We start from the raw sequence: 19,664 nt of genomic DNA on the forward strand, positions 1-19,664 counted from the left end.
TAAAATGATTTGTGACACAAATGTTCTACGATCTCTTCAGAATTTATTTTCAGCCTTGAATCAATCCTGTGCATTGTTTTGGAAATCTGACTAAAATAACACATGAATTTACTAGGTATAATTGTAAATTCAGAGGAGACGGGAAAGAATAACCTTGAGCTGGGAAACTTCTGTGTGTCAGTGTTAAATTTAGATTATTCTGGCTTAATTTAGTTTATGATAGCATAAAGTTTAACAAATTTAGGAATACATTTTTGGTTTGGAACAACACCAACACCACACACACATAGATATATAGGTAGCAATGTCAAAATAACAGTATATACTGTATTCACAATATAAAGTTTAATCAAAGTTAAGCAAGAGTGATTATCATATATATTTATAATGTATGATGCTGCATGGTAAATATAATCGCAGTTTGGCCTTTAGGGGGATCTTTAGAATATTAATTTAATTTATCAGCATTGTATATCATCTAATAATAAGCCATTTTGATACACATTTGATATACATATCAAAATAATATAATATACTGTGTAAATTTTAAAGCAATATAATATAATAATCTATATAACTCTTCTACTTCCTTGTTCCAATAATTTAATCAATTTGTTTTTTGTGTAGTTTATCTGGTGACACCCATGTGTGTGTGGTGTGCATGCACATGCAAGTACACACGCGCACATACACACACAGTATGTCATTCGTTGTTTGAAAGATATGTTAGCAATGAAGAAATCATTGGATTGGCAAAAATGTATAACGAATTCTCTAAATTATTTTTGTTTTCTAGGCAGAACAGAACAACCTTTTTAGTATTTGCAATGGTAGCATTCCCTTCTCTAACCACAAGGAGCATAAATGTGGATAACTGTCATATTAAAGGGTTATCCATGGTCCAATTGACCAATTTTTGGTCATTGATTATAGTATATCCAAATACTGTCTTTGCTGTATCCAAATACTATCCTTGCTGAATAGTAAACAGTTTGATCTTCTGACTGAAATTATCCAATCCCAGCCCATTTCAATTCACTGATGTCCAAGATCTCAATGCACAGTGAATTCATTTAATTGTTCACTGTGTTTTCTGTGTTCAAGCTTTATTGTGTCCCACGTTCTTTCATTCTGTCTTTGCACTTTGGGACTTTCCTGCACTGCAATATCAGCAACTAGACTTCCCAAAGGCTTTAATTTAACTGGATCATAAATGCCATTGATACTCTGAAAAACTTAGTACTTTCTCTATAACATGTTCAGTTCCATCTGACCTAAGGGGCCTATCATCCAGTGTAATGTTGCCAATCACTTTTATCTTGTCTATATATGTGGTATCTTGCTAAAACCCAAGAGTGTTTACTGTTGCTTTCTCCCACGTAACATGAAACAATGCCTTTACCATTGTCACTAAAGTGATCATCTGCCTCTAGCCTCTTTCTACATCCCAATTGCCCAGAATAATATTTTAGCTGTGCAGTTGAAATGATCTTCAGGCCTTGGGTGATCCTGAGAGAGCATATATCTTTGGCATGTGCTTCTTTGCTCTTCCCTCCAAGGAACACCCCCTTCCTCCCAGCACCTCAGGACTTGAAGAAGGATCCAAATACACCCACAGTTAAATCCTCACCAGCTTCTATGGATTTTATATGAGAAGGCTATCAGGTCTTTGTTTTATAGCTGCAATTTGCTCTTTCTGTCAACAATCTCATTCTTTTTGCTTTCCCCAAATTGTACTCTACGGTCTCATTTGTGGTGCACTCAAACTTTTTGCTGAGACGATTTATATCTTGGGCAATTTTATTCACTTCAGGAAGAATACACCAGGTAACTATCAGAAGAGAATAACGGCGAGGATAAGAGAAGGGCCATGCGAGATTTGGGCCCAGTTCAAGAGCACATCTGATTTTCCATCATTGGAAATATGTATTTAATTTGAACAGTGTAAGGGAGAGGAAAGGAAGGTTCTCATGAGAACTACCCAGATGTATGATCTTTCCAATGACACCTTCCTCCAGCCAGCCTTGGTAAAACAACTGGCTATTCATAGAGCCTGGGGTAACATTCAAACATATGACTAAGAAGCTCTAAAAAAGAAGCAATGATTTAATGCAGCTCAGTCCAAAAGACAATATTTCTAATGGCATAAGAAAGCTATTCATTTTATTTGCATGCTTTCCATTCTCTTCCAAAGGTTATAGCAAAGGAGGCATGTAAGCTCACTGTAGGCTGAAAGCATGGAAGGCCATTGCACAGAGATGAATCAAGATTGCAGCCTTTCAGAAAACAGATACAAAGGCAATTCTTCGAAGGTTAGTTTGATGCCTATCAAAGTTATCAAATCATTTAGGGTCCATGTTCTAAAGGCACACAGGAAATACTGCAAAAATATCTCTGCTGAAATCTGTTTCTTTTACTCAGTGCTTGAAGTTCTGGAAAATTAACCTGGGCAGATTTATCAATTAAGGCATTAAAGAGAAGGGAACAACATCATTTTAAATGTTTTTTCATGGTTGCTAGTGGTGATGTTATCTATTTTTTATAATACCATTACCAGCCAGCATCTGGTGAGCATCAAATTACAAAAGATGAATGTTTGTCATTTTTTTCATGGTTCCTTTGACTAGCTGCTATTCGGCAGTTCAAATCTCACTGGTTCAAGGTTGACTCAGCCTTCCATCCTTCCTAGGTGGGTAAAATGAGGACCCAGATTGTTGGGGGCAATAGGCTGACTCTGTAAACCGCTTAGACAGGGCTGTAAAAAAAGCACTGTGAAGCTGTATATAAATCTAAGTGCTATTGCTATTGCTGTTGACTGACCTGTGAAAGTTGTAAGGATTTGTAATGCAAGGGTTGATTGTAAAGCTTCTTTTTCATCCCCATTGTAGCTGAATGGTTGCTAAATGATGGAGTTTCTGGTGTCAAGCAGTGTCATTAAGTAAGGACTACCTATATTGTAAACCATTAGGAATATGTATAAATACAATAAATGAAGATGTGATTATTAACAGTTAATTAATATGATTTAGCAGTAGCAGTTAAGGCAGTAGACCTGGAAGAGGGAGAGCCAGGCTCTAGTCCATTTTCAGCTATGGAAGTCATCTGGAGACTCTGCACCACACATTCTCTTAGCCCAAAGTGCATTTGGGAAGAGTAGGGAAGGCTATCTCTTTAGCTGCCCAGTGAAAGGAAAAGTGTGAACCTAATAGACAAATAAGTAGTCAGTTAAGCCTGAGCTCCAGAATTTATGGAGAAACACTAGATGTTAGCAAAGTTATCAGGTTCTTTTTGCTCTTGTGCTTGTCATCTGTAGTTTAGAGTCCATATTTGACAGCCCTACTATTAATAGAAAGTTATTGTTAAATAGTGTTTTAATTGCTCAAGTTCTGGGTACCTGGGAAAATTATATAATACTTTGTCTTATATAATACTTTACTGTGCCAGTTATCCACAATTAAGAGAGGCAGCAATTCAACGTAAGATCAAACCTCAACTACAACTCTGTCCTCTGGTAGTGAGTTCAGAGAAATAAACTTGGAACAAGTTATGCTACATCTGTTCAAATAACTGGGTTTCAATGCAGTGCAATTCCTATCAGATGCCTAGTCAATTGGGGTTCCTAAGGCTTCATCAATACAGTTTTTAAGAATCATGTTCATTTTTCCGGGCTCTCCTCCAAATTGGTGGGTTGCCATGCCCAGCATTTCAGTTGTAACTGAACTTTGATATTTTGAAAGGATGTTTTAGCTTTCACAGGAGATTAGGTTTTGTTAATGCTTTTTTTCTGATTGCTTGCTTGTGGTAAGATCAGATTTTAACTTTATAAAGCAAAAGCTTATTTGCATTGCAGTTTTGATGCACATGGTTTTAAGAAGAGAACAAAGCTTGTGAAGGAGTGCCTCAGTTTGACAAAAAATTGGCCCAAATGACTTTACAGTATTTCATTTTGTCTGGCACAAGCGATTCTGGCTGGTGAACACAGTTACAAATATCATACAGCGATGTTTTGTGGCATGATTTTGATCATTGACCAGCCTTGAAAGTTTCAACAGAATTATTTAGCTACAACGAAGCCCCGAAGCAGGGATCTGTTTCAAAGCAACAGGTTGAAGCAGATGGCTTCAAAGTGTTTTCTGGCATTTCAAAGAATGTTATCAATTGAGTGGCTTTTTCTCTGCTTCTGGAATTGTTAACAAAACTGCTGCCATTTTATTTCTATATATGGAGAAAGAGGAGGGAAGGCTGAGTAGCATAAGGAGCTTGATGAGCCCTGGGGAGTACATTTTGTCACTATATTAGACTCTTCGTCTGCCAGAGCTCCTTTCAGATTATACTGTTTGTTAATACAGCAGTGAGTCTTTGTCTTCTTTACATTCTCAATGTCATCAGCCTTAAACCTGGTTAGGGGAAATGTAGTAAGAGAGGGGTTTTGTTTGTGTATTCGCTTACTTCTGCACAAGTGTTGCCAGTGCACGGGGAATTCACCTTAGCTTTCTGCACATTGAATAAAGACACGAAGCGGACTATTCCGAGAGGCACTCTTGGGTTAACTGTTTCAAATGTGCATGAAAGGGCAGCTTTAAAGGTCTCGAAAATGAGAAAATGGCTGCAAGGCCATCACTTAGAAATGCTAGGCCAAACGTTTATAAATAATAGGCAGTGTCAGATGTACAAACTTCCTTTTTTCTATGCCAGCTTCTTTCTCCATGACTTGACCCTCAGTGTCATTGTATTCATACCAGGTTGTGATTGCCACCTCTGCTAGTATAAACTATCTGTCGGAGAATATTATCAGTAAACTATACTACTGAAGTACTCGGGTCTTGCTAATATGCCAGGGATAGGGTTATTAGTCCTCTGGCAAAAGGTTGACATGTCTTCTTACTCCTCCTGTCCTCCTGTCAGAAAGCATAGCCTTAAAATCAAATATTGTCTGGCTGTGTGTGTGTTTTAGTACCTAACAAACTTACTCTTCCCGAGCAGCTTTGCTCTGTGTGGGGCAGCACTTCCTTAAGTGCTAACCATAAGTTAACAAGCTCTGCTCTGTGTCTTTAATTAGTTGATTAGTAGCCTCCAGCCAGCTTGTCCTGCTGCATGAAAGGACAAGACCTTAATCAGTTACAGACTGAAAGCTTTTGCCTCTTAACTGGCTCTAGCTCATTCCTGCAATTGAAAAACCAGTCTTTCTAATGCTGGTAAAAGGAATCTCATATGTATGTAGGCCCAAATACATTTTGCTTGCAGATTTCTACTGTAATTTTTGTTGTGAATGCCAAGGAACTTAAACAGTTTGTGTTTCCTTCCCCTCATTTATTTGGCTTTCTAATCGTCTTTGTCTTTCTTTGCCTGTTCAAACATCTGATAACCCGAATCAGGGGGTATTTTGCCAGTCAAATATTGCCAGTCAGATGTGCCCACCCTCTTGTTACTCCACAATAGCCCCAGGGGTCTGTGGACCACAAGCTGAGAACCACTACTGTAAAAGATTGTACATTAATCCATTCCTGATATTTTTACCTGACCCTATAAAAAATGAGATGCTCCCTATTTTACTAATGAACAAATACTCAAATCAAAGTTTGAAGTAACTCAAATGAAACACTCAATTTTCAAATTTGTAGCTATAGATCTAATCAGAGTTGATTTACAGAGACCTAATACATTAACAAGCAACATCTTTTATATGCTAAATGCATATTTTAAATAACTGCTGTTATAATACACTATGTTCAGAACAAACTAAGAGTTAGGTCCATAATTGCTGTACCAGATATACTTGGGTATAAGCCCATCCGTAGATAAGATGATCCTTATCCTTGGTTTTTTAACCAAAATTGTAAAAAAAAAATGTATCACTTGTAAATAAATTGACCCTTTGTGTGTTTTAATTTGCACAATAAGATTACCCATGGGCAATCCACAGATTATCCTCTTCATGATATTTTGTGGGTCAAGTTATTTGTAGATGAGTCTATACATGAATATATATATATATATATATATATATATATATGTATGTATGTATGTATGTATGTATGTATGTATGTATGTATGTGTATGTATATATATATATATATATATATATATATATATATATATATATATATATATATATATATATATATATATATATATATATCAGTGATGGCTAACCTTTTTATCATTGCATGCTTATGTGCGTGACAGTGTGCGTGCGTGCGTACCCACAATGCAATGTGTGTGACTCTCCTGCATCCCACGCCCCACACATGCACCTGTGACCCCCCCATTCTCCCCCCATGCCGCCCCGAGTCCTTTTTGGGAGAGGGGGCGGTCTAGAAGTGCGAATAAATACATGTGCACATGACCCCCCACATTCACACTACCCCCCGCACATGATAGATATTTCCTGAAAAAGCTTGCTATTGTCATGCTGAATCTTTGTGTACAATTTTTGAAGTATCGTTTTGAACTAATTCCCTGTCTGATCTATGGTCATCAGCTATAGTTATACCAATTTTTTAAAAAGGGTGACCCTTGTTCAGTCGAAAATTATAGACCCATTTCTTTGTGTTGTGTTACATGCAAAATTATGGAATCAATTATAAACCAATCCATCACTCACCACTTAGAGACAAATAATTTGCTATCCAACAAACAGTTTGGCTTTAGGAAAAACTCATCCTGGAATTTACAACTTTTGCATTGTAAAAACATCTGGACTACATGTCTTGATCAAGGTAAAGCTATTGATGCAATTTATAGCAGAAATATAACATCATAGCAGAAGTAGGTGGATAGAAATAATTTGTTTCCCTGACTCTACATGACATTTTTGATCTCCTATTGAGAAGTGTTGCTCTATGGTCATTTACTTTATTCTTTGGGTACTACAGGAAATAATAACAAATGTTTGGAGTAAGAACATTACAGTACCCAGATCTTTATAAAAATAGTGATTTTCCACTTGACCTACAAGATTGAGAAAGGACTCAAAGAAATGCTTTGCGTTTAATACTAAAGACAAATGATATTTAGACCAAACAAAATGAACTTTCGGGTCTTCTGTGCTCCCAATAATACTTAAGTGATAAAGACTCATGTTAGGTTCAATAACATTGAGAAACTAGTTTCCTGATTTCTAATATGCTTACTTTCATTGCAGGTCTTTCTTATGGTTCCTGATGACCACACCTTGTCCCATGCTTGCTCCTTACAGCAGTTAGTGCTTCATAGAGGTCCTGCAATGGACAGTTACTGCAAGTAAGTTAAATTGGAGGTGAGGAAAATTATTTTCGTCAAATACAACTTTTCAGGTTAAATTCAGACTCTATTGGGCCCAAATTCAAAACTAATTCTAATTAATATTTTGATGCTATCTTGCCATTCATACCTCTATTATAAAACAGAATGAGATATAGTGCTAAAACACATTCAGACTGTATCAATGTGAGAAAGAATTGTATTTTTTGTCAATAATTATTTTAAAAGTTAGAACTAAGAAAAATACACCCAAGAATATTAAATCTGTAAAAAGAAGTACCACAATAAAAACTTGCCTTTTATTTTACTTCTTTATTGACATTTCTTAAATGCTTTTTAAAAAAAAAAAGTAAGAGAAAGAAATTTAAGAAAGTATGAGAAGAAATTTTAAAAATGTAGTCTGAAGTTTGGTGTCTACACTTGGATGAGGGATATGATTAATTTTATGTCAGCCTCCAGATGTTGGGGCTTTATCCATTTTTTAAAATATTGCTAATGTTTACCAGGATATGTGTGAGGCATAGTCTTTAACAAAGTTCTCTTTCATAAACCTAGGCTCTAGTTCCAAAACATAATCCAGGGAAATATTTCTGACCAAGAACTGAATGAACAAGAAGTTCAAGGGGGTAGTAAAGAAAGGAAAAGAAGCCCATAAAAGATTAGAAAAACTGAATGCTTGCCAAACCTATTTAGGAAGATTATGGATAGGCACCAAATGTTCCACTTACATTGTATGAACACTGTCCTTTTGGTGCTTATTTGGACTGGCATTGCAACAGCACAGAAGGATTGCACAGGTGTGGAATGTAAGCAGCCAGAAAATTGCATTGAAGAAGTTCTAGAGCCTGGAGAATGCTGCGCCTCTTGTCTGCAGAATGGCTGTACTTGTGAAGGATACCAGTACTATGATTGTGTGAATGTGGGATTTATCAATGGAAAAGTGCCTGAAGGGCAGTCCTATTTGGTCGACTTTGGAAGCACAGAATGTTCTTGTCCCAAAGGCGGGGGTAAAATCAGCTGCCAGTTTATGTTATGTCCAGACCTTCCACAAAACTGCATTGATGCGGTTCTACCAGCAGATGGATGTCCCGAATGTGGAAGAATAGGCTGTGTCCATGAAGACCAGAAATATGCTGCAGGACATACCTTCCACATGCCTATGTGCAAAGTGTGCCATTGCCCTAATTCTGGCGGCGACTTGATGTGCTATCAGCTCCCAGATTGTAATGAATCCACATTAACCTCCCCTAATCCATCTGATACCATGGAAGTAGAACAGCACTATGATGATCCCTACAGTTTTGACCAAGAGGCACCAGAAGGAGACACCACTCAGGTGGAGCCACCCAAAAAGTATTACAGTTATTCAACACAATTGGAACAAGAGAGCATAGGCCAAGAACAAAGTGAGGATTATGACTACCTTGCAAGCAGTGTTACTCCATCTTCACTGACTCAGTCTATTTCAGACCCAGAAATGCAGCAACAAACCAGCACAAATGTCCCTCTCCTAAATCATCCAGAAAACAGGAGCAACAATGAAAATAGCAAGGTCAGGATGGATACAACCACAGTATCAACAACCAAAGCACCACAAAGATATAAGATGACCACTACAAGTAGTGTGTTAAAGGAAGAAGTCATGACAACAACTGAGACACCCCGGGATGGGGCAGAAGTGGAGAGACAAAATGCGATCAGTCATGAGAAAATTGAGCAAGGAGAAAATCCTCCTTTTAGAATCAAACTAAACATGAAAAAAGACCAGAAATTAAAAGTACCCAAATCATTGGATTTCAAGGAATCCAAAAGAGATAACTTCCCTGAAGTCAAATTTAATCCGACACCATCATCGCTGATTGCCTTAAAAGAAGACCGTAATTGGATATCCCCCAAACAATCTCAAACACTTTATCATTACCAGCCTGATGAAGACGTAGATCCCAACTCTGTTCATACATCCTCCAAATTATCAGAAGGTAAGATGTTGGTTTCAGTGCCTTAATGTTACATCAGTAAACAGTACAGTAGGATTGCTGCCTGTTTGCTACAGTAATGAAATGTACAGAGAGTCCTTAACTCACAACACTTCATTTAGTGACTGTTGAAAGTTACAACAGCACTGAAAAAAGTGACTTATGTCTATTTTTCACACTTGCATCCATTGCAACATCCTCATGGTTATGTGATCAAAATTCAGATGCTTAGGAACTGGTTTACAGCTATGACGGCTGCATTGTCTGGGAGTCATGTGATTTTGTGACCTTCTGACAAACAAAGTCATTGGGGAAGCCATATTCATTTAACAACCATGTTACTAATTTAACAACTGAAATGATTCACTTAACAACTATGGCAAGAAATGTCGTAAATGGAGCAAACCTCACTTAACAAATGTCTGACTTAGCAACATTAATTTTGGGGTCAATTGGGGTCATACGTTGAGAACTACCTGAAGTCTAACGAACAGTTGCAGAGTCAAGCGATCACAAAAAAATCTTAGCTCTTTGTAGAATAATTATGCATAGTTTTAGTGAAAGTGAGTGGATAGCTGGTCAGCTGTATTGCAATTTACCTTTCTTTTTCTTTTTCTTTGAGGGGTTATCTAACATTTGGACTTTTTAACCATTTGATTTTATGGAAAAGAAACAAAGTTTGGGGTTTTTTTCTCTTATAGATAAAAAACAATTGGATGAAATTTTCATGGTTGGGCTGTAGGCATTTTGAATTTATATTAGATTTGATTAAGAAGGGAGTGTAAGTATTTTGCTATCTTTTATTGCATAATCATTATTAAAGTTTTTCAACTTTTTAGCTTTGGAGACTCCCCAAAAAAGATATAAGAATGCTCCTCCAATGGAGAAGTAGAGGCAGCCAGTGATGAGAAATTAGTATCTTCTACCAGTTACAAAAAGTTCATAACCACCCCCAAATGTCAGGAATGTCTCCCCAACCTTTTTAATGAAAGCATACTGTGAATACAACAAACAGGTAGCCTTTTTACAAACAAAGATATTTTTACAGGATTGTTAACATACAGTATCATAAAACGTTAACATATCATAAAAATGCTATCACTATCTATTTTACTTTAATTCATATATCTTAATTAAATATATTTGACTTGACTTACACTAATTTTCCATTGACAAAGGAAAATGAAAGTTTGAATTCAAGTGGCTTTAAATATTTGATGAAAATATCAAATTATTATATTTATTGAATAAATTAAGCACATAAGCGTTTGGGTAATGCAAAGTAAATGTCCAATCCATATTTGTTACTCATAAAATTTAATATTATTTAAATTTTGACCCAACTGAACTCAGTAACTCGTGCATATATTATGTAACATTTGGTCAAACAGCAATGTGAACTGGTTCGTGACCTGTACTGAAAATGAAGCTGCTTGCTGCTTTGAAAAAGAAATTCTTTGTTAATAATGGCTTTGCTAAATGAGCAGTGTTTATGTTAAATACCTCTGTGCATTAATACAAATATTAGTCCATCTCTTAGAACAATCTTTGTAGATTTGCTTGCTGTAGATAGCTTTGTTATGTGTTGAAAGGAACCAATGATGTTAACAATCTGAAACTGAAACAGGAGTGATCAATGTTTCCACCCAATCAATGGATACTTCCAGTGAGCCAGTCACCCATTGCCATAAGGACACTGAGGCTATGCTCTCATGGCAAAATTGGCCAGATGCAACCATCCTATATGCACGAACGCAGTTAATACAATGTTATGTCAGTCTATTTTATGGAAATTCTAGAAGTGACATGTCTATGGAGATTCTCAGTCATCCAGGTATGGTTGTCCCCAAAGTGCTTTTTCAAAAGGCAACTGGACTTTGTTTTTCCTTGAAGACATTTTGCTTCTTATCCAAGAAGCTTCTTGGATAGAGGGCCTAAATGGGATGCGGTGGAGCCGGGGCGAGTGGGAGGTGGCACCCACGATTTTTGCAACTGGTTCGGTTGAACCGGTCCGAACCAGTAGAATACCACCTCTGGATTGCAGTTAGAGTAATTAAAAGAAAGGCCACTATAGCACTATGAATTCCCTCTACAGTTACACTACTTATTATTTTCAGACAAATTGATATCACTTTTCTGGCATGAAAGTATTTTAATATGCTGACCATAATATTCAATTATGCCCATGCCACATATCTGCAAAAGCGTACAGGAAACCCTGATTGTTAAGGAGCTTGACTTTTGTTACATTTCTTCTCTGTAACAATGAGCCATGAAATGATCCCTTCCTGTTCCCATTGTGATAAGATGAGAAGTGAGATCAGATCATAATGGATGTTGCCCAAAATAAACCATGCTTGTGATCTAAAGATTGCTGGACTTGCCTCTCCCTTTCCTGTCACTCAGAGAGCCTCCATGCTTGCATTTCTCATGTGCTTTATTGCCAGGTCTAACTTAATTGGTCATGCTTGCCATCCTAATCAGAGGCAGACCTTATGGGTTTGGATTTCATTAAAATAATATCCTGATTCAGGTTAAAAAAAAGACCCGTGCCAAAAGATAAAATTCATTTATTTGTACAGTAACTAGGCTAAATTCCTGGCGGCTGAGCGTTAAAGTTGAGAAGCTGCCATCTCATGACCTAAAGCAGACATGCCGAAGAAGAAGATATCTATGGAGAAAGAGAAAGAAAAAGAGATTATTCTGCATACTGGCATCATTAAACTCCCAGTGAAAGAGCAACCGGCTCCTCCATTATACAGTGGAAGGCATGTGGATATACTTTCACACGATAGCAACCTTTGGTTTTGAGACAGAAGACTCTTGAGCAACTATCCTTAGTGATTCTCTCGTCCCTTCCACTCCCTGCCAAAGTTTTCACTAGTCATTCAGTCAACTCTTTCTATTCGGAACAAGCAGGGATGTCAAGCACCAGGGAAATCAGGCAGTTCAAATGTGTATACAGATTTATTGTAAGCTTAAGCTCTGTACAGGAATCTGAGCTAGTAACGGTAAATGAAAATTAACGGTAGTTAAGAATAGAAAGGAATTCAAAGTGTGGCTGACTTAGATCTCTTATGGGCATGCAGGGACTCATGACTCATGATGCATTTGACCCATCGCTCAGGCTCAGCCTGGTCATCTCCTATAATGGGGAAACCATGCCCCTCCAGAGCTACATCTTTAAGCAAGCTTGGCCAGCAAGGCCAATTATGAGTACTAGTGGAAGATCAGCAACAATTTCTCCATATTTTCTGCAAACCATACCCACACTGGTATAAGAAGTAGATGTTTTATTTTTCTCCCCTATATTTATTCTGCCTTAATGAGAAGAATGTCTGGATCAAGGAACAATAGAATTGAGGGCGTTGGTGACCAACATATTCTGTCCTGGGCTGGGATACAAGTCTAAATCATTTCAAGAAAACACTGCCTAATACATGTTCTGTATCCTAGGATAGATTGGTGCTTTACTGTGTATTAGTGCTTCCAGTCAGACTAGTTGAAACATTCTCTGTGACAAAGCTGGAACAAAATGTAATAAAATACAAGTTGGCTGCTAGTAAAAGCAACTTCACATATCCTCTGCTTCTCTTCTCAATGACAATAGGAAAGCTGTGATGTCACTTATACTCTGTCCAGTTTTGTAAAGAAGCATCCACTGATTATGATGACATAATGTTAAGTATTACTAGATGTTTATGTGTAGAGATGTTGAAAAGAGTCGACTGTGGTTTTCCCAGGCAGTTTGGAACTTTTATCCTGCCCAAGAGAGCCACTGGAAATTCCTAGGCCACAGAGATCAGCACCAAATCAAAGATCCAAGCTCAAATCAAAGTTAGAGAACAAGCTGAAAGTAATTAAAAAGGTAAAAATTTGTGAGGAATTACTTTTACAACTTAAACTAAGAATCCTTTATATTTTTTGGAAATTATATATATCTTCAGCAAGAAGATTTCTCACAGAGTTATTGTTTTGGGGAAAAAGGAGGAAGGAATATTGGGTATGCTTGCTGTTTTGGGTTATTTATAAAAAATAGTAAAGGGATATAAATAAATTTGGAAAAAAGGCAATATTCAAACATGCGAAATGTAAATAAATAAATAAGTAAGATGTTAGAAGCCTGTCACAATGGAAGGTTCTCCCTTTTTCTATTGCACCTTTATTAAGCTACAATTGATCATGAAGTTTTGTAGTAAGTGGTGGTAGTTAGCCAGCTTTGGACTTGGAGCAAAGCAAGTGAAGACGGTTCTCAGATAGGAAGTAGGCTAAATTAGGAAGTACATATATCTGCAGTGTTGTCAAGAAACCTTCATGAATGGGTTCACAAAGACATCAAGAACTTGGCTCGGACTGAAGGAAGGTTTACTTGTTGTGTATTTTATATGTGATATATCAGATAGTTTAAATCTGAAGTATTCTGAGATGTGTAAATGTGTTTCTAATAAATAAATGATTGTATTTCTTGCAACTATAATCCTTACTTGCACCCTCATATTTAGGGGTTACTGAAATAGTTCTCAGTACTGTTTTAGGTGCTACTCAATTTCTTTAGTCTTCCCAATTATTTCATATTAACGATCCCAGTGTAGGCCTTGTGAGGACATTTGGCATAATTTTAAAGGTTGGCAAAAGTCTGTTGATGTTGGACTGGATAAAGTTTTGCAGCTGTGCTAGTGAATTTTCTAAGCTATAGATTAACAATTTAGGCTCCAATGAGAGAAATACAGAAATAGCTAGTACCTCCAGAAATAATCATACAAATTTTTAGACCATGATTATACCTTTCCTCAATTCATTCTGTCCTTCTAATGCTTAACTTCATTGCATCCTGAGCAATGGTCCCAATTCCCCAATAAAATTTCAATTATAAACTAAGAGCAGTGGAAATAAGATCCATATTGGTGATATAGAAATGAAAAAGAAAATTTTCTATGCATTTTAAAACTGCTTTTTTTTAAAAAAAAATCCCATTCTTCATTAATCTTCAGTTGGGTTATATTGATCAAAATAATTACATAATTTCTGGAGTGAATCTACTTTTAATTGCCTAAGTAACATATGAAAATTAGTTTTTAAAAAGGCCAATGTTTAAAATGCACAGAAAGGCTGGAAAGTGACCTTAACATCTGGCTGGATGAGGTGGAAGAAAGTATCTAGTTAGGATCTGGGCTCCAGGGAGTCAATTTTGAAAGGCCCTCTCTCTTAACATTTCAACTCTTGCCCTCTGGAACAGCTGCAATTTTCATGCCAACTTCAAAGGCAGGTAGATAAATGTTGTTTGAATGGAGTTCTTGGAGCAAGGATAAGCTTGATTAGACTTGTTCTTGTTTGTATATCAGTAGAAATGTTGCAACAACACAATGGTGTACATAATCAGGACTGCACACATTTTGGGATAAAAAGCATTTGTATTATATTTTCTTATGAAAACAGGTGATCTGAACACTTTATTTTTCAAAACAGGAATGTTGCAAAGAATGTGACCATTAGGATTGCTTTCTCTCATTGTTGGGGGAATGGAATCAGATTACAAGCCTGGTGATGCTTGTTCCTCTCCTTGGAAGTAATAGTGACTCATTTGACTATATCCATATGTGTTTCATGATTAAACGCACATGTCAATGTTTCTTTCTTTGCAATTCCTTGAACCAGCATAACTGATGGCTACTACAAGAAGGAAAATCAGTGGGACAGAATGGTCGGATGCTTTTCCTTTGGTGACATTTTGAGTGCAAGATAGAGTGAAATACTTCAAAAAATGCTTTGCGGTGCTTTAGAAATCCAGAGTGATTATCGTTGCTGACAAGAGGAATGAAATTATCTTTTTAAAGGGTCAGTTGCTAAGTGCAGTGCTCCCTCTCTCTTTCACCTTTCCCAGTTTTGGCTTAAGCAAGGTGAAAGTGGTCAGCCGTTTCCAGCTTAACATGCTCTGACATTCCTGAAAAAAGCAATCTCCTGAGTAAATTAATTCCCTTTTTTTTGACAGTTTAGAATTCTTACTTGGATTTCTATTGAGCCCAGCTCAAGAGGGCAATGCATTTCCAAAGCGGTAGACTTTTGTCAATTCGCAGGGGTTTAAGGAAAGGTATTTAGCTCGGAATTACACTGGGCACAGCTACTCCTGGATATATACTGGCAAACTAAAAGCCCTAACCAAACAGCTATTTAAGAATATGACACTCTTTAGCTGAAAATCAAGAAAATTTGCAAGAGCTCATAAGGGCAGGAGAAAAAGGAATTTTTTTTTTAAAAAAACCTAAGTGTAAAGATCTATATTAAGAAGACAAAAGCAATGTTAGGCAACATTCTTGTTCATTATTTATTTAGCATAAGGCATGATTAGTGAATGCTTGACAATGAAGAACTGCAGGTGGTAGATACTTCTCTTTTCTTGGACTCAAGAACAATTTAAGACGAAGTGTTTCTTATTGCTTATTGCTTCTGCTTATTGTTTTTTTTAAAACAAATAATAAAACAAAAAAGAAAGGCTGTAACATTTTTAGGATCAACAAACGAGAACTTTTTCAATAGCAATAAAGTTCAGAATAGTTAAAACAGTGGACTTTCTGATTGGTAAGGGATGTCTGTGAAAGCCACATATTGAAAAAGAAAGAACAGAAGACCCACTGTCTACCTGAGGCAATTATTAGCATTCATTTCGTGACCATTCGAAGTTAAATTGCACTGAATAAAAGTGACGTATGGTCATTTTTCCCACACTTATCGCCGTCACAGCATCCCCAGGGTCAAATGATCAACATTTAGATGCTGGGCAACTGATTGGTCATGTGATCTTCTGACAAGCAAAGTCATTGGGAAAGCCAGATTCACTGAACAACTGTGGCAAGAAAGTTGGTAAAATGGGGGAAAACTCACTTGACAATTGTCTTTGTTACCTATGGAAATTTTGGGTTCAGTTGTGGTTGATTACCTGTACCCTGTTTCCTGAAAATAAGACCTCCCTGGATAATAAGCCCAATCAGGCTTTTGAGTGCATGTGCTAAAATAAGCCCTCTCCCGAAAATAAGCCCTATTGCAAAACAGCAGCAGCCATGAGGTGACCATGCTCACTGCCTCCTGCACCTCAAAAATGATAAGAATGATAAGACCCTCCTGAAAATAAGGCCAAGCGCTTATTTTGCGGGTCAAAAGAAAATAAGACTCACTCTTATTTTTGGGGAAACACGGTATTTGTTTAAGTATCCTAGCCCTCCTCTCCATCCAATCAGATGTGATTAGTAACATCGTGTCTTTAAACATCTGCTTGCATTTTCTTATGTCTTTTTATCGCCTGGTGTTCAGATTTTAGCTTCTGAAATGTGTAAGTTTTTAACTTATGAAGTTTCACATAATAATGTTGAATTTATGTAGGGTTTTTTTTTTTGTAGTTTCTATGATTTCCATTTTTCATTTGATTTTATAATTTTGCATTCTTGGAAAGAATAACACTGAAGGGCATGGAATAAGTTAAGATAATTACTAGAGGAATGTTTTCTAACAATGTAAGCGTGATGCAAACTTCGAGTGTTACAGGCCTTCAGGAAACTAATCATAGGAGCCAAAGAATGCAAATTGCCCTTTGTTAGTTCAGGTGGGCTAATCTGAAACAGACACCAGTCAAAGTGATTTATAATGAGTGGACTCTACTTTATAATTAAGTGGAATTAAAAGTTACTGATTTTAATGCCAAGAAAGATGAACTATAGTCTACACATTTTAGAATACTAACTTATATGGTAAGATATCGAAGGTTATATGATAACCTGACATCTTTTCAATGTTTATGCTTTTTGTCATCTTTACTAAGCAAGGATAATGCATGTTGATTCTACCTTTCCACTGTTCAGATCAGGTTTACAGTAGTGAGGATAAAATCTTCTGTCCAATCAGGAATTCTTCACAATAACAGAATAATAGAGTTGGAAGGGACCGTAGAGGCTTTCTGGTGGAGTAAAGCTCCCTTCATCGAGAGACAAGGGGTATATGAAAGAAAAGTCACTCATGCTTTACTTGTTCAGGATTATTACATTTTTTTTAGCCTTAAAGAACATGAGCACTTTTATTTTTCAGAATATACTGTAAAATAATTGCAATTAATACTTCTGAACTACATGAAGTAAAGGGTTATTTTATTAGATTCAGATGCCCATACATCAAAACTGGGTTTATACATCACTCAAAAAGCATGATCGTGTAAGGCAAAGCTGATAGCATTGTTTCATATTTTAGACACAAATGTAGACTTCATTCACATAACAAGTCACGCAGCCACTGCAAAACAAATAATATTTATACTAGTGTTGGTGAACCTTTTCGTCATCGAGTGCCGAAACTGGAGTGCCCATGCACCGGAAGCAGGAAGAACAGCTACCCAGTGCACACCAGGAAAATGATCTTCTGGTTTCTGGTGTGAACATGCATACCAGCCATCTGATCTTCATGCGCACATGCGTGCCATAAACCAGAATACCATGTGCATGCCAGAAACCAGAAGATCATCTTCCCGGCATGCGCATGCAATTTTTCAACATTTTCACAGCATTTTTTTCCTTTTCATTAATTTTTTATACACTACTATTCATAGCATTAGTTTCCAATTCCCTTTTAAACATAGCCTCTTTGTCACTGAAATTTTCCAACGTTTTCATTGCATTCGAAGTAATTTTCTTTGCATGGTGGCTCACAAGATTAGAACGCTGGATTGACCATTGGCAACCTCGCATTCAAGACCTGCTGCCGCCATGGGGCAGGGTGAGCCTCTGTTGTATGCTCCAGCTCTCACCGAGCTAGTGGTTTGAAAGCAGGTGATTGCAAATAGATAAATGGGTACCACTTTGATGGGCAACTTCATGGGGATGCAAAAGGAGCCCCCAACTGGGCATCCTCCAGGCAACAGTGATGTCACCGGCAAACCCTTTCACCTTGGAAGCATTTGGGTGATTCTGACACAGAAGCATTAGTATTCCATTCAATTTTCTGTAGGCTTCTAGTTTAGCCAATTGACTTTCCAAAGCATGTTTTAATTCCATGAAAACCACTTGTTTTTGTTTTGATCCATTTTAATTTATCTAGGAATGTGCAGTGTTTGGTTCTGAGGTTGAAAAGGAATCCATGTAGGCATATATATGGTACCACTTGATGCTTTCTTAAAGTTGCATCTTTTCCTCTTCTTTCTCTTCCCTGGCCTCTTACCTTAGCTGCACAATCCTAGGTAGACACCTGGCCAAAGGTATGTCTAGTTTGGGGAGCTGATAAAGTCATTTTGCTGAATAATTGGTGGAATTGTAATTCTGAATGTGTAACTATGGTCATCTACTGAGCTGTCATGTTTACTTCCAAGAAATTTTGAGGACTGCAATGATGTAGCCACCGTTAGGTATGGTTCATTTATATCCTATTAAATAGATGAGATTTGTGGCTCATAATTTATTATAGGAACATTTATTCTGGATGAACAAAATATTTCAAGCCTTTCATAGATAACATATATTAGCTCTTTAGGGATTTTAAAAGAACAAGTCGAAAGAAATTAATAGTTTACAATGATTTTTCAGGTGGGGGAATATTTTATATTATATTGACTTTCACCAAACTACTCTTACCAAGGCGACTTGTTACTCACTCAAAATCTTTTAGTTGAAGCCCTTCAGAGATATAAAAGCTATTATATCATTAAAATTAGCAGAGCTCAATAAAAAGTTGACCCTGCCTTTGTCAAGAAATCTTAAGGAATCATTTTAGAGCATTTAAAAAAATCTATGTTAATGGATTGCATGCTTGAAGTCTTTCATTATGAATTTACATTATACATATATAATGGCAAGGATTCAAAACTCAAACTTGGATTGTATTTTGCATTGTGACTGCATAAATTATAAGGAGGAATGACAAATACTTTTCATGATTCAAGGACTTTCTGAGTCGAAAATTGAAATAAAGAGTTTGAAGGGAAACTTGTGCTGATGAATTTGGCTTGCTTGGTTGCAATGTTTAAGGTTGCCTTTTAAGGTTGCCAACTAGGATGACTTAAAACCTAATCACCCAAGCACGGTGGTTTTGTACCTAATGAATTGGGACATAGTGTATAAAGTTACTTTGAAAAATAATAAAGTTGCATCTAATTTGGGCTTCATGGATTCGTTTATAGATAAGAGGTGGGATAGCCGAGGTGGCACAGTGGTTAAAGTGCAGTATTGCAGGCTACTTCAGCTAAATGCTAGCTGCAGTTTGGCAGTTCAAATCTCACTGGCTCAAGGTTGACTCAGCCTTCATCCTTCCTAGGTAGGTAAAATAAGGACCCAGATTGTTGGGAGCAATATGCTGACTCTGTAAACCGCTTAGACAGGGCTGTAAAAGCACTATGAAGTGGTATATAAGTCTTAAGTGCTATTGCTATATGGGAAGAACATTTGTTGTATTTTAAGAGAGATTGATAATTAAATT

At 36.8% G+C, this 19,664-nt stretch overlaps 1 protein-coding gene across 5 annotated transcripts in view; it reads left to right on the forward strand.

The window, feature by feature from the left end:
• The window catches only part of FBLN2 (fibulin 2), a 130,486-nt gene that overhangs the window by 27,624 nt on the left and 83,198 nt on the right, over nt 1–19,664 (forward strand). For 4 of the 5 annotated variants that reach the window (XM_081939890.1, XM_081939891.1, XM_081939889.1 and 1 more), the window contains exons 2-3: nt 7,145–7,242; nt 7,798–9,221. In XM_081939890.1, the coding sequence (XP_081796016.1) occupies nt 7,943–9,221 (1,279 nt within the window). In that variant the 5' untranslated portion in view covers nt 7,145–7,242; nt 7,798–7,942. Of the gene's footprint in view, nt 1–7,144; nt 7,259–7,797; nt 9,222–19,664 lie in introns of all 5 variants that reach the window. The other variant, XM_081939892.1, reaches the window with a different exon arrangement.

Source organism: Natrix helvetica, assembly GCF_964273705.1.
Source record: "Natrix helvetica genome assembly, chromosome: 1".
Taxonomy (NCBI): Eukaryota; Metazoa; Chordata; class Lepidosauria; order Squamata; family Natricidae; genus Natrix; species Natrix helvetica.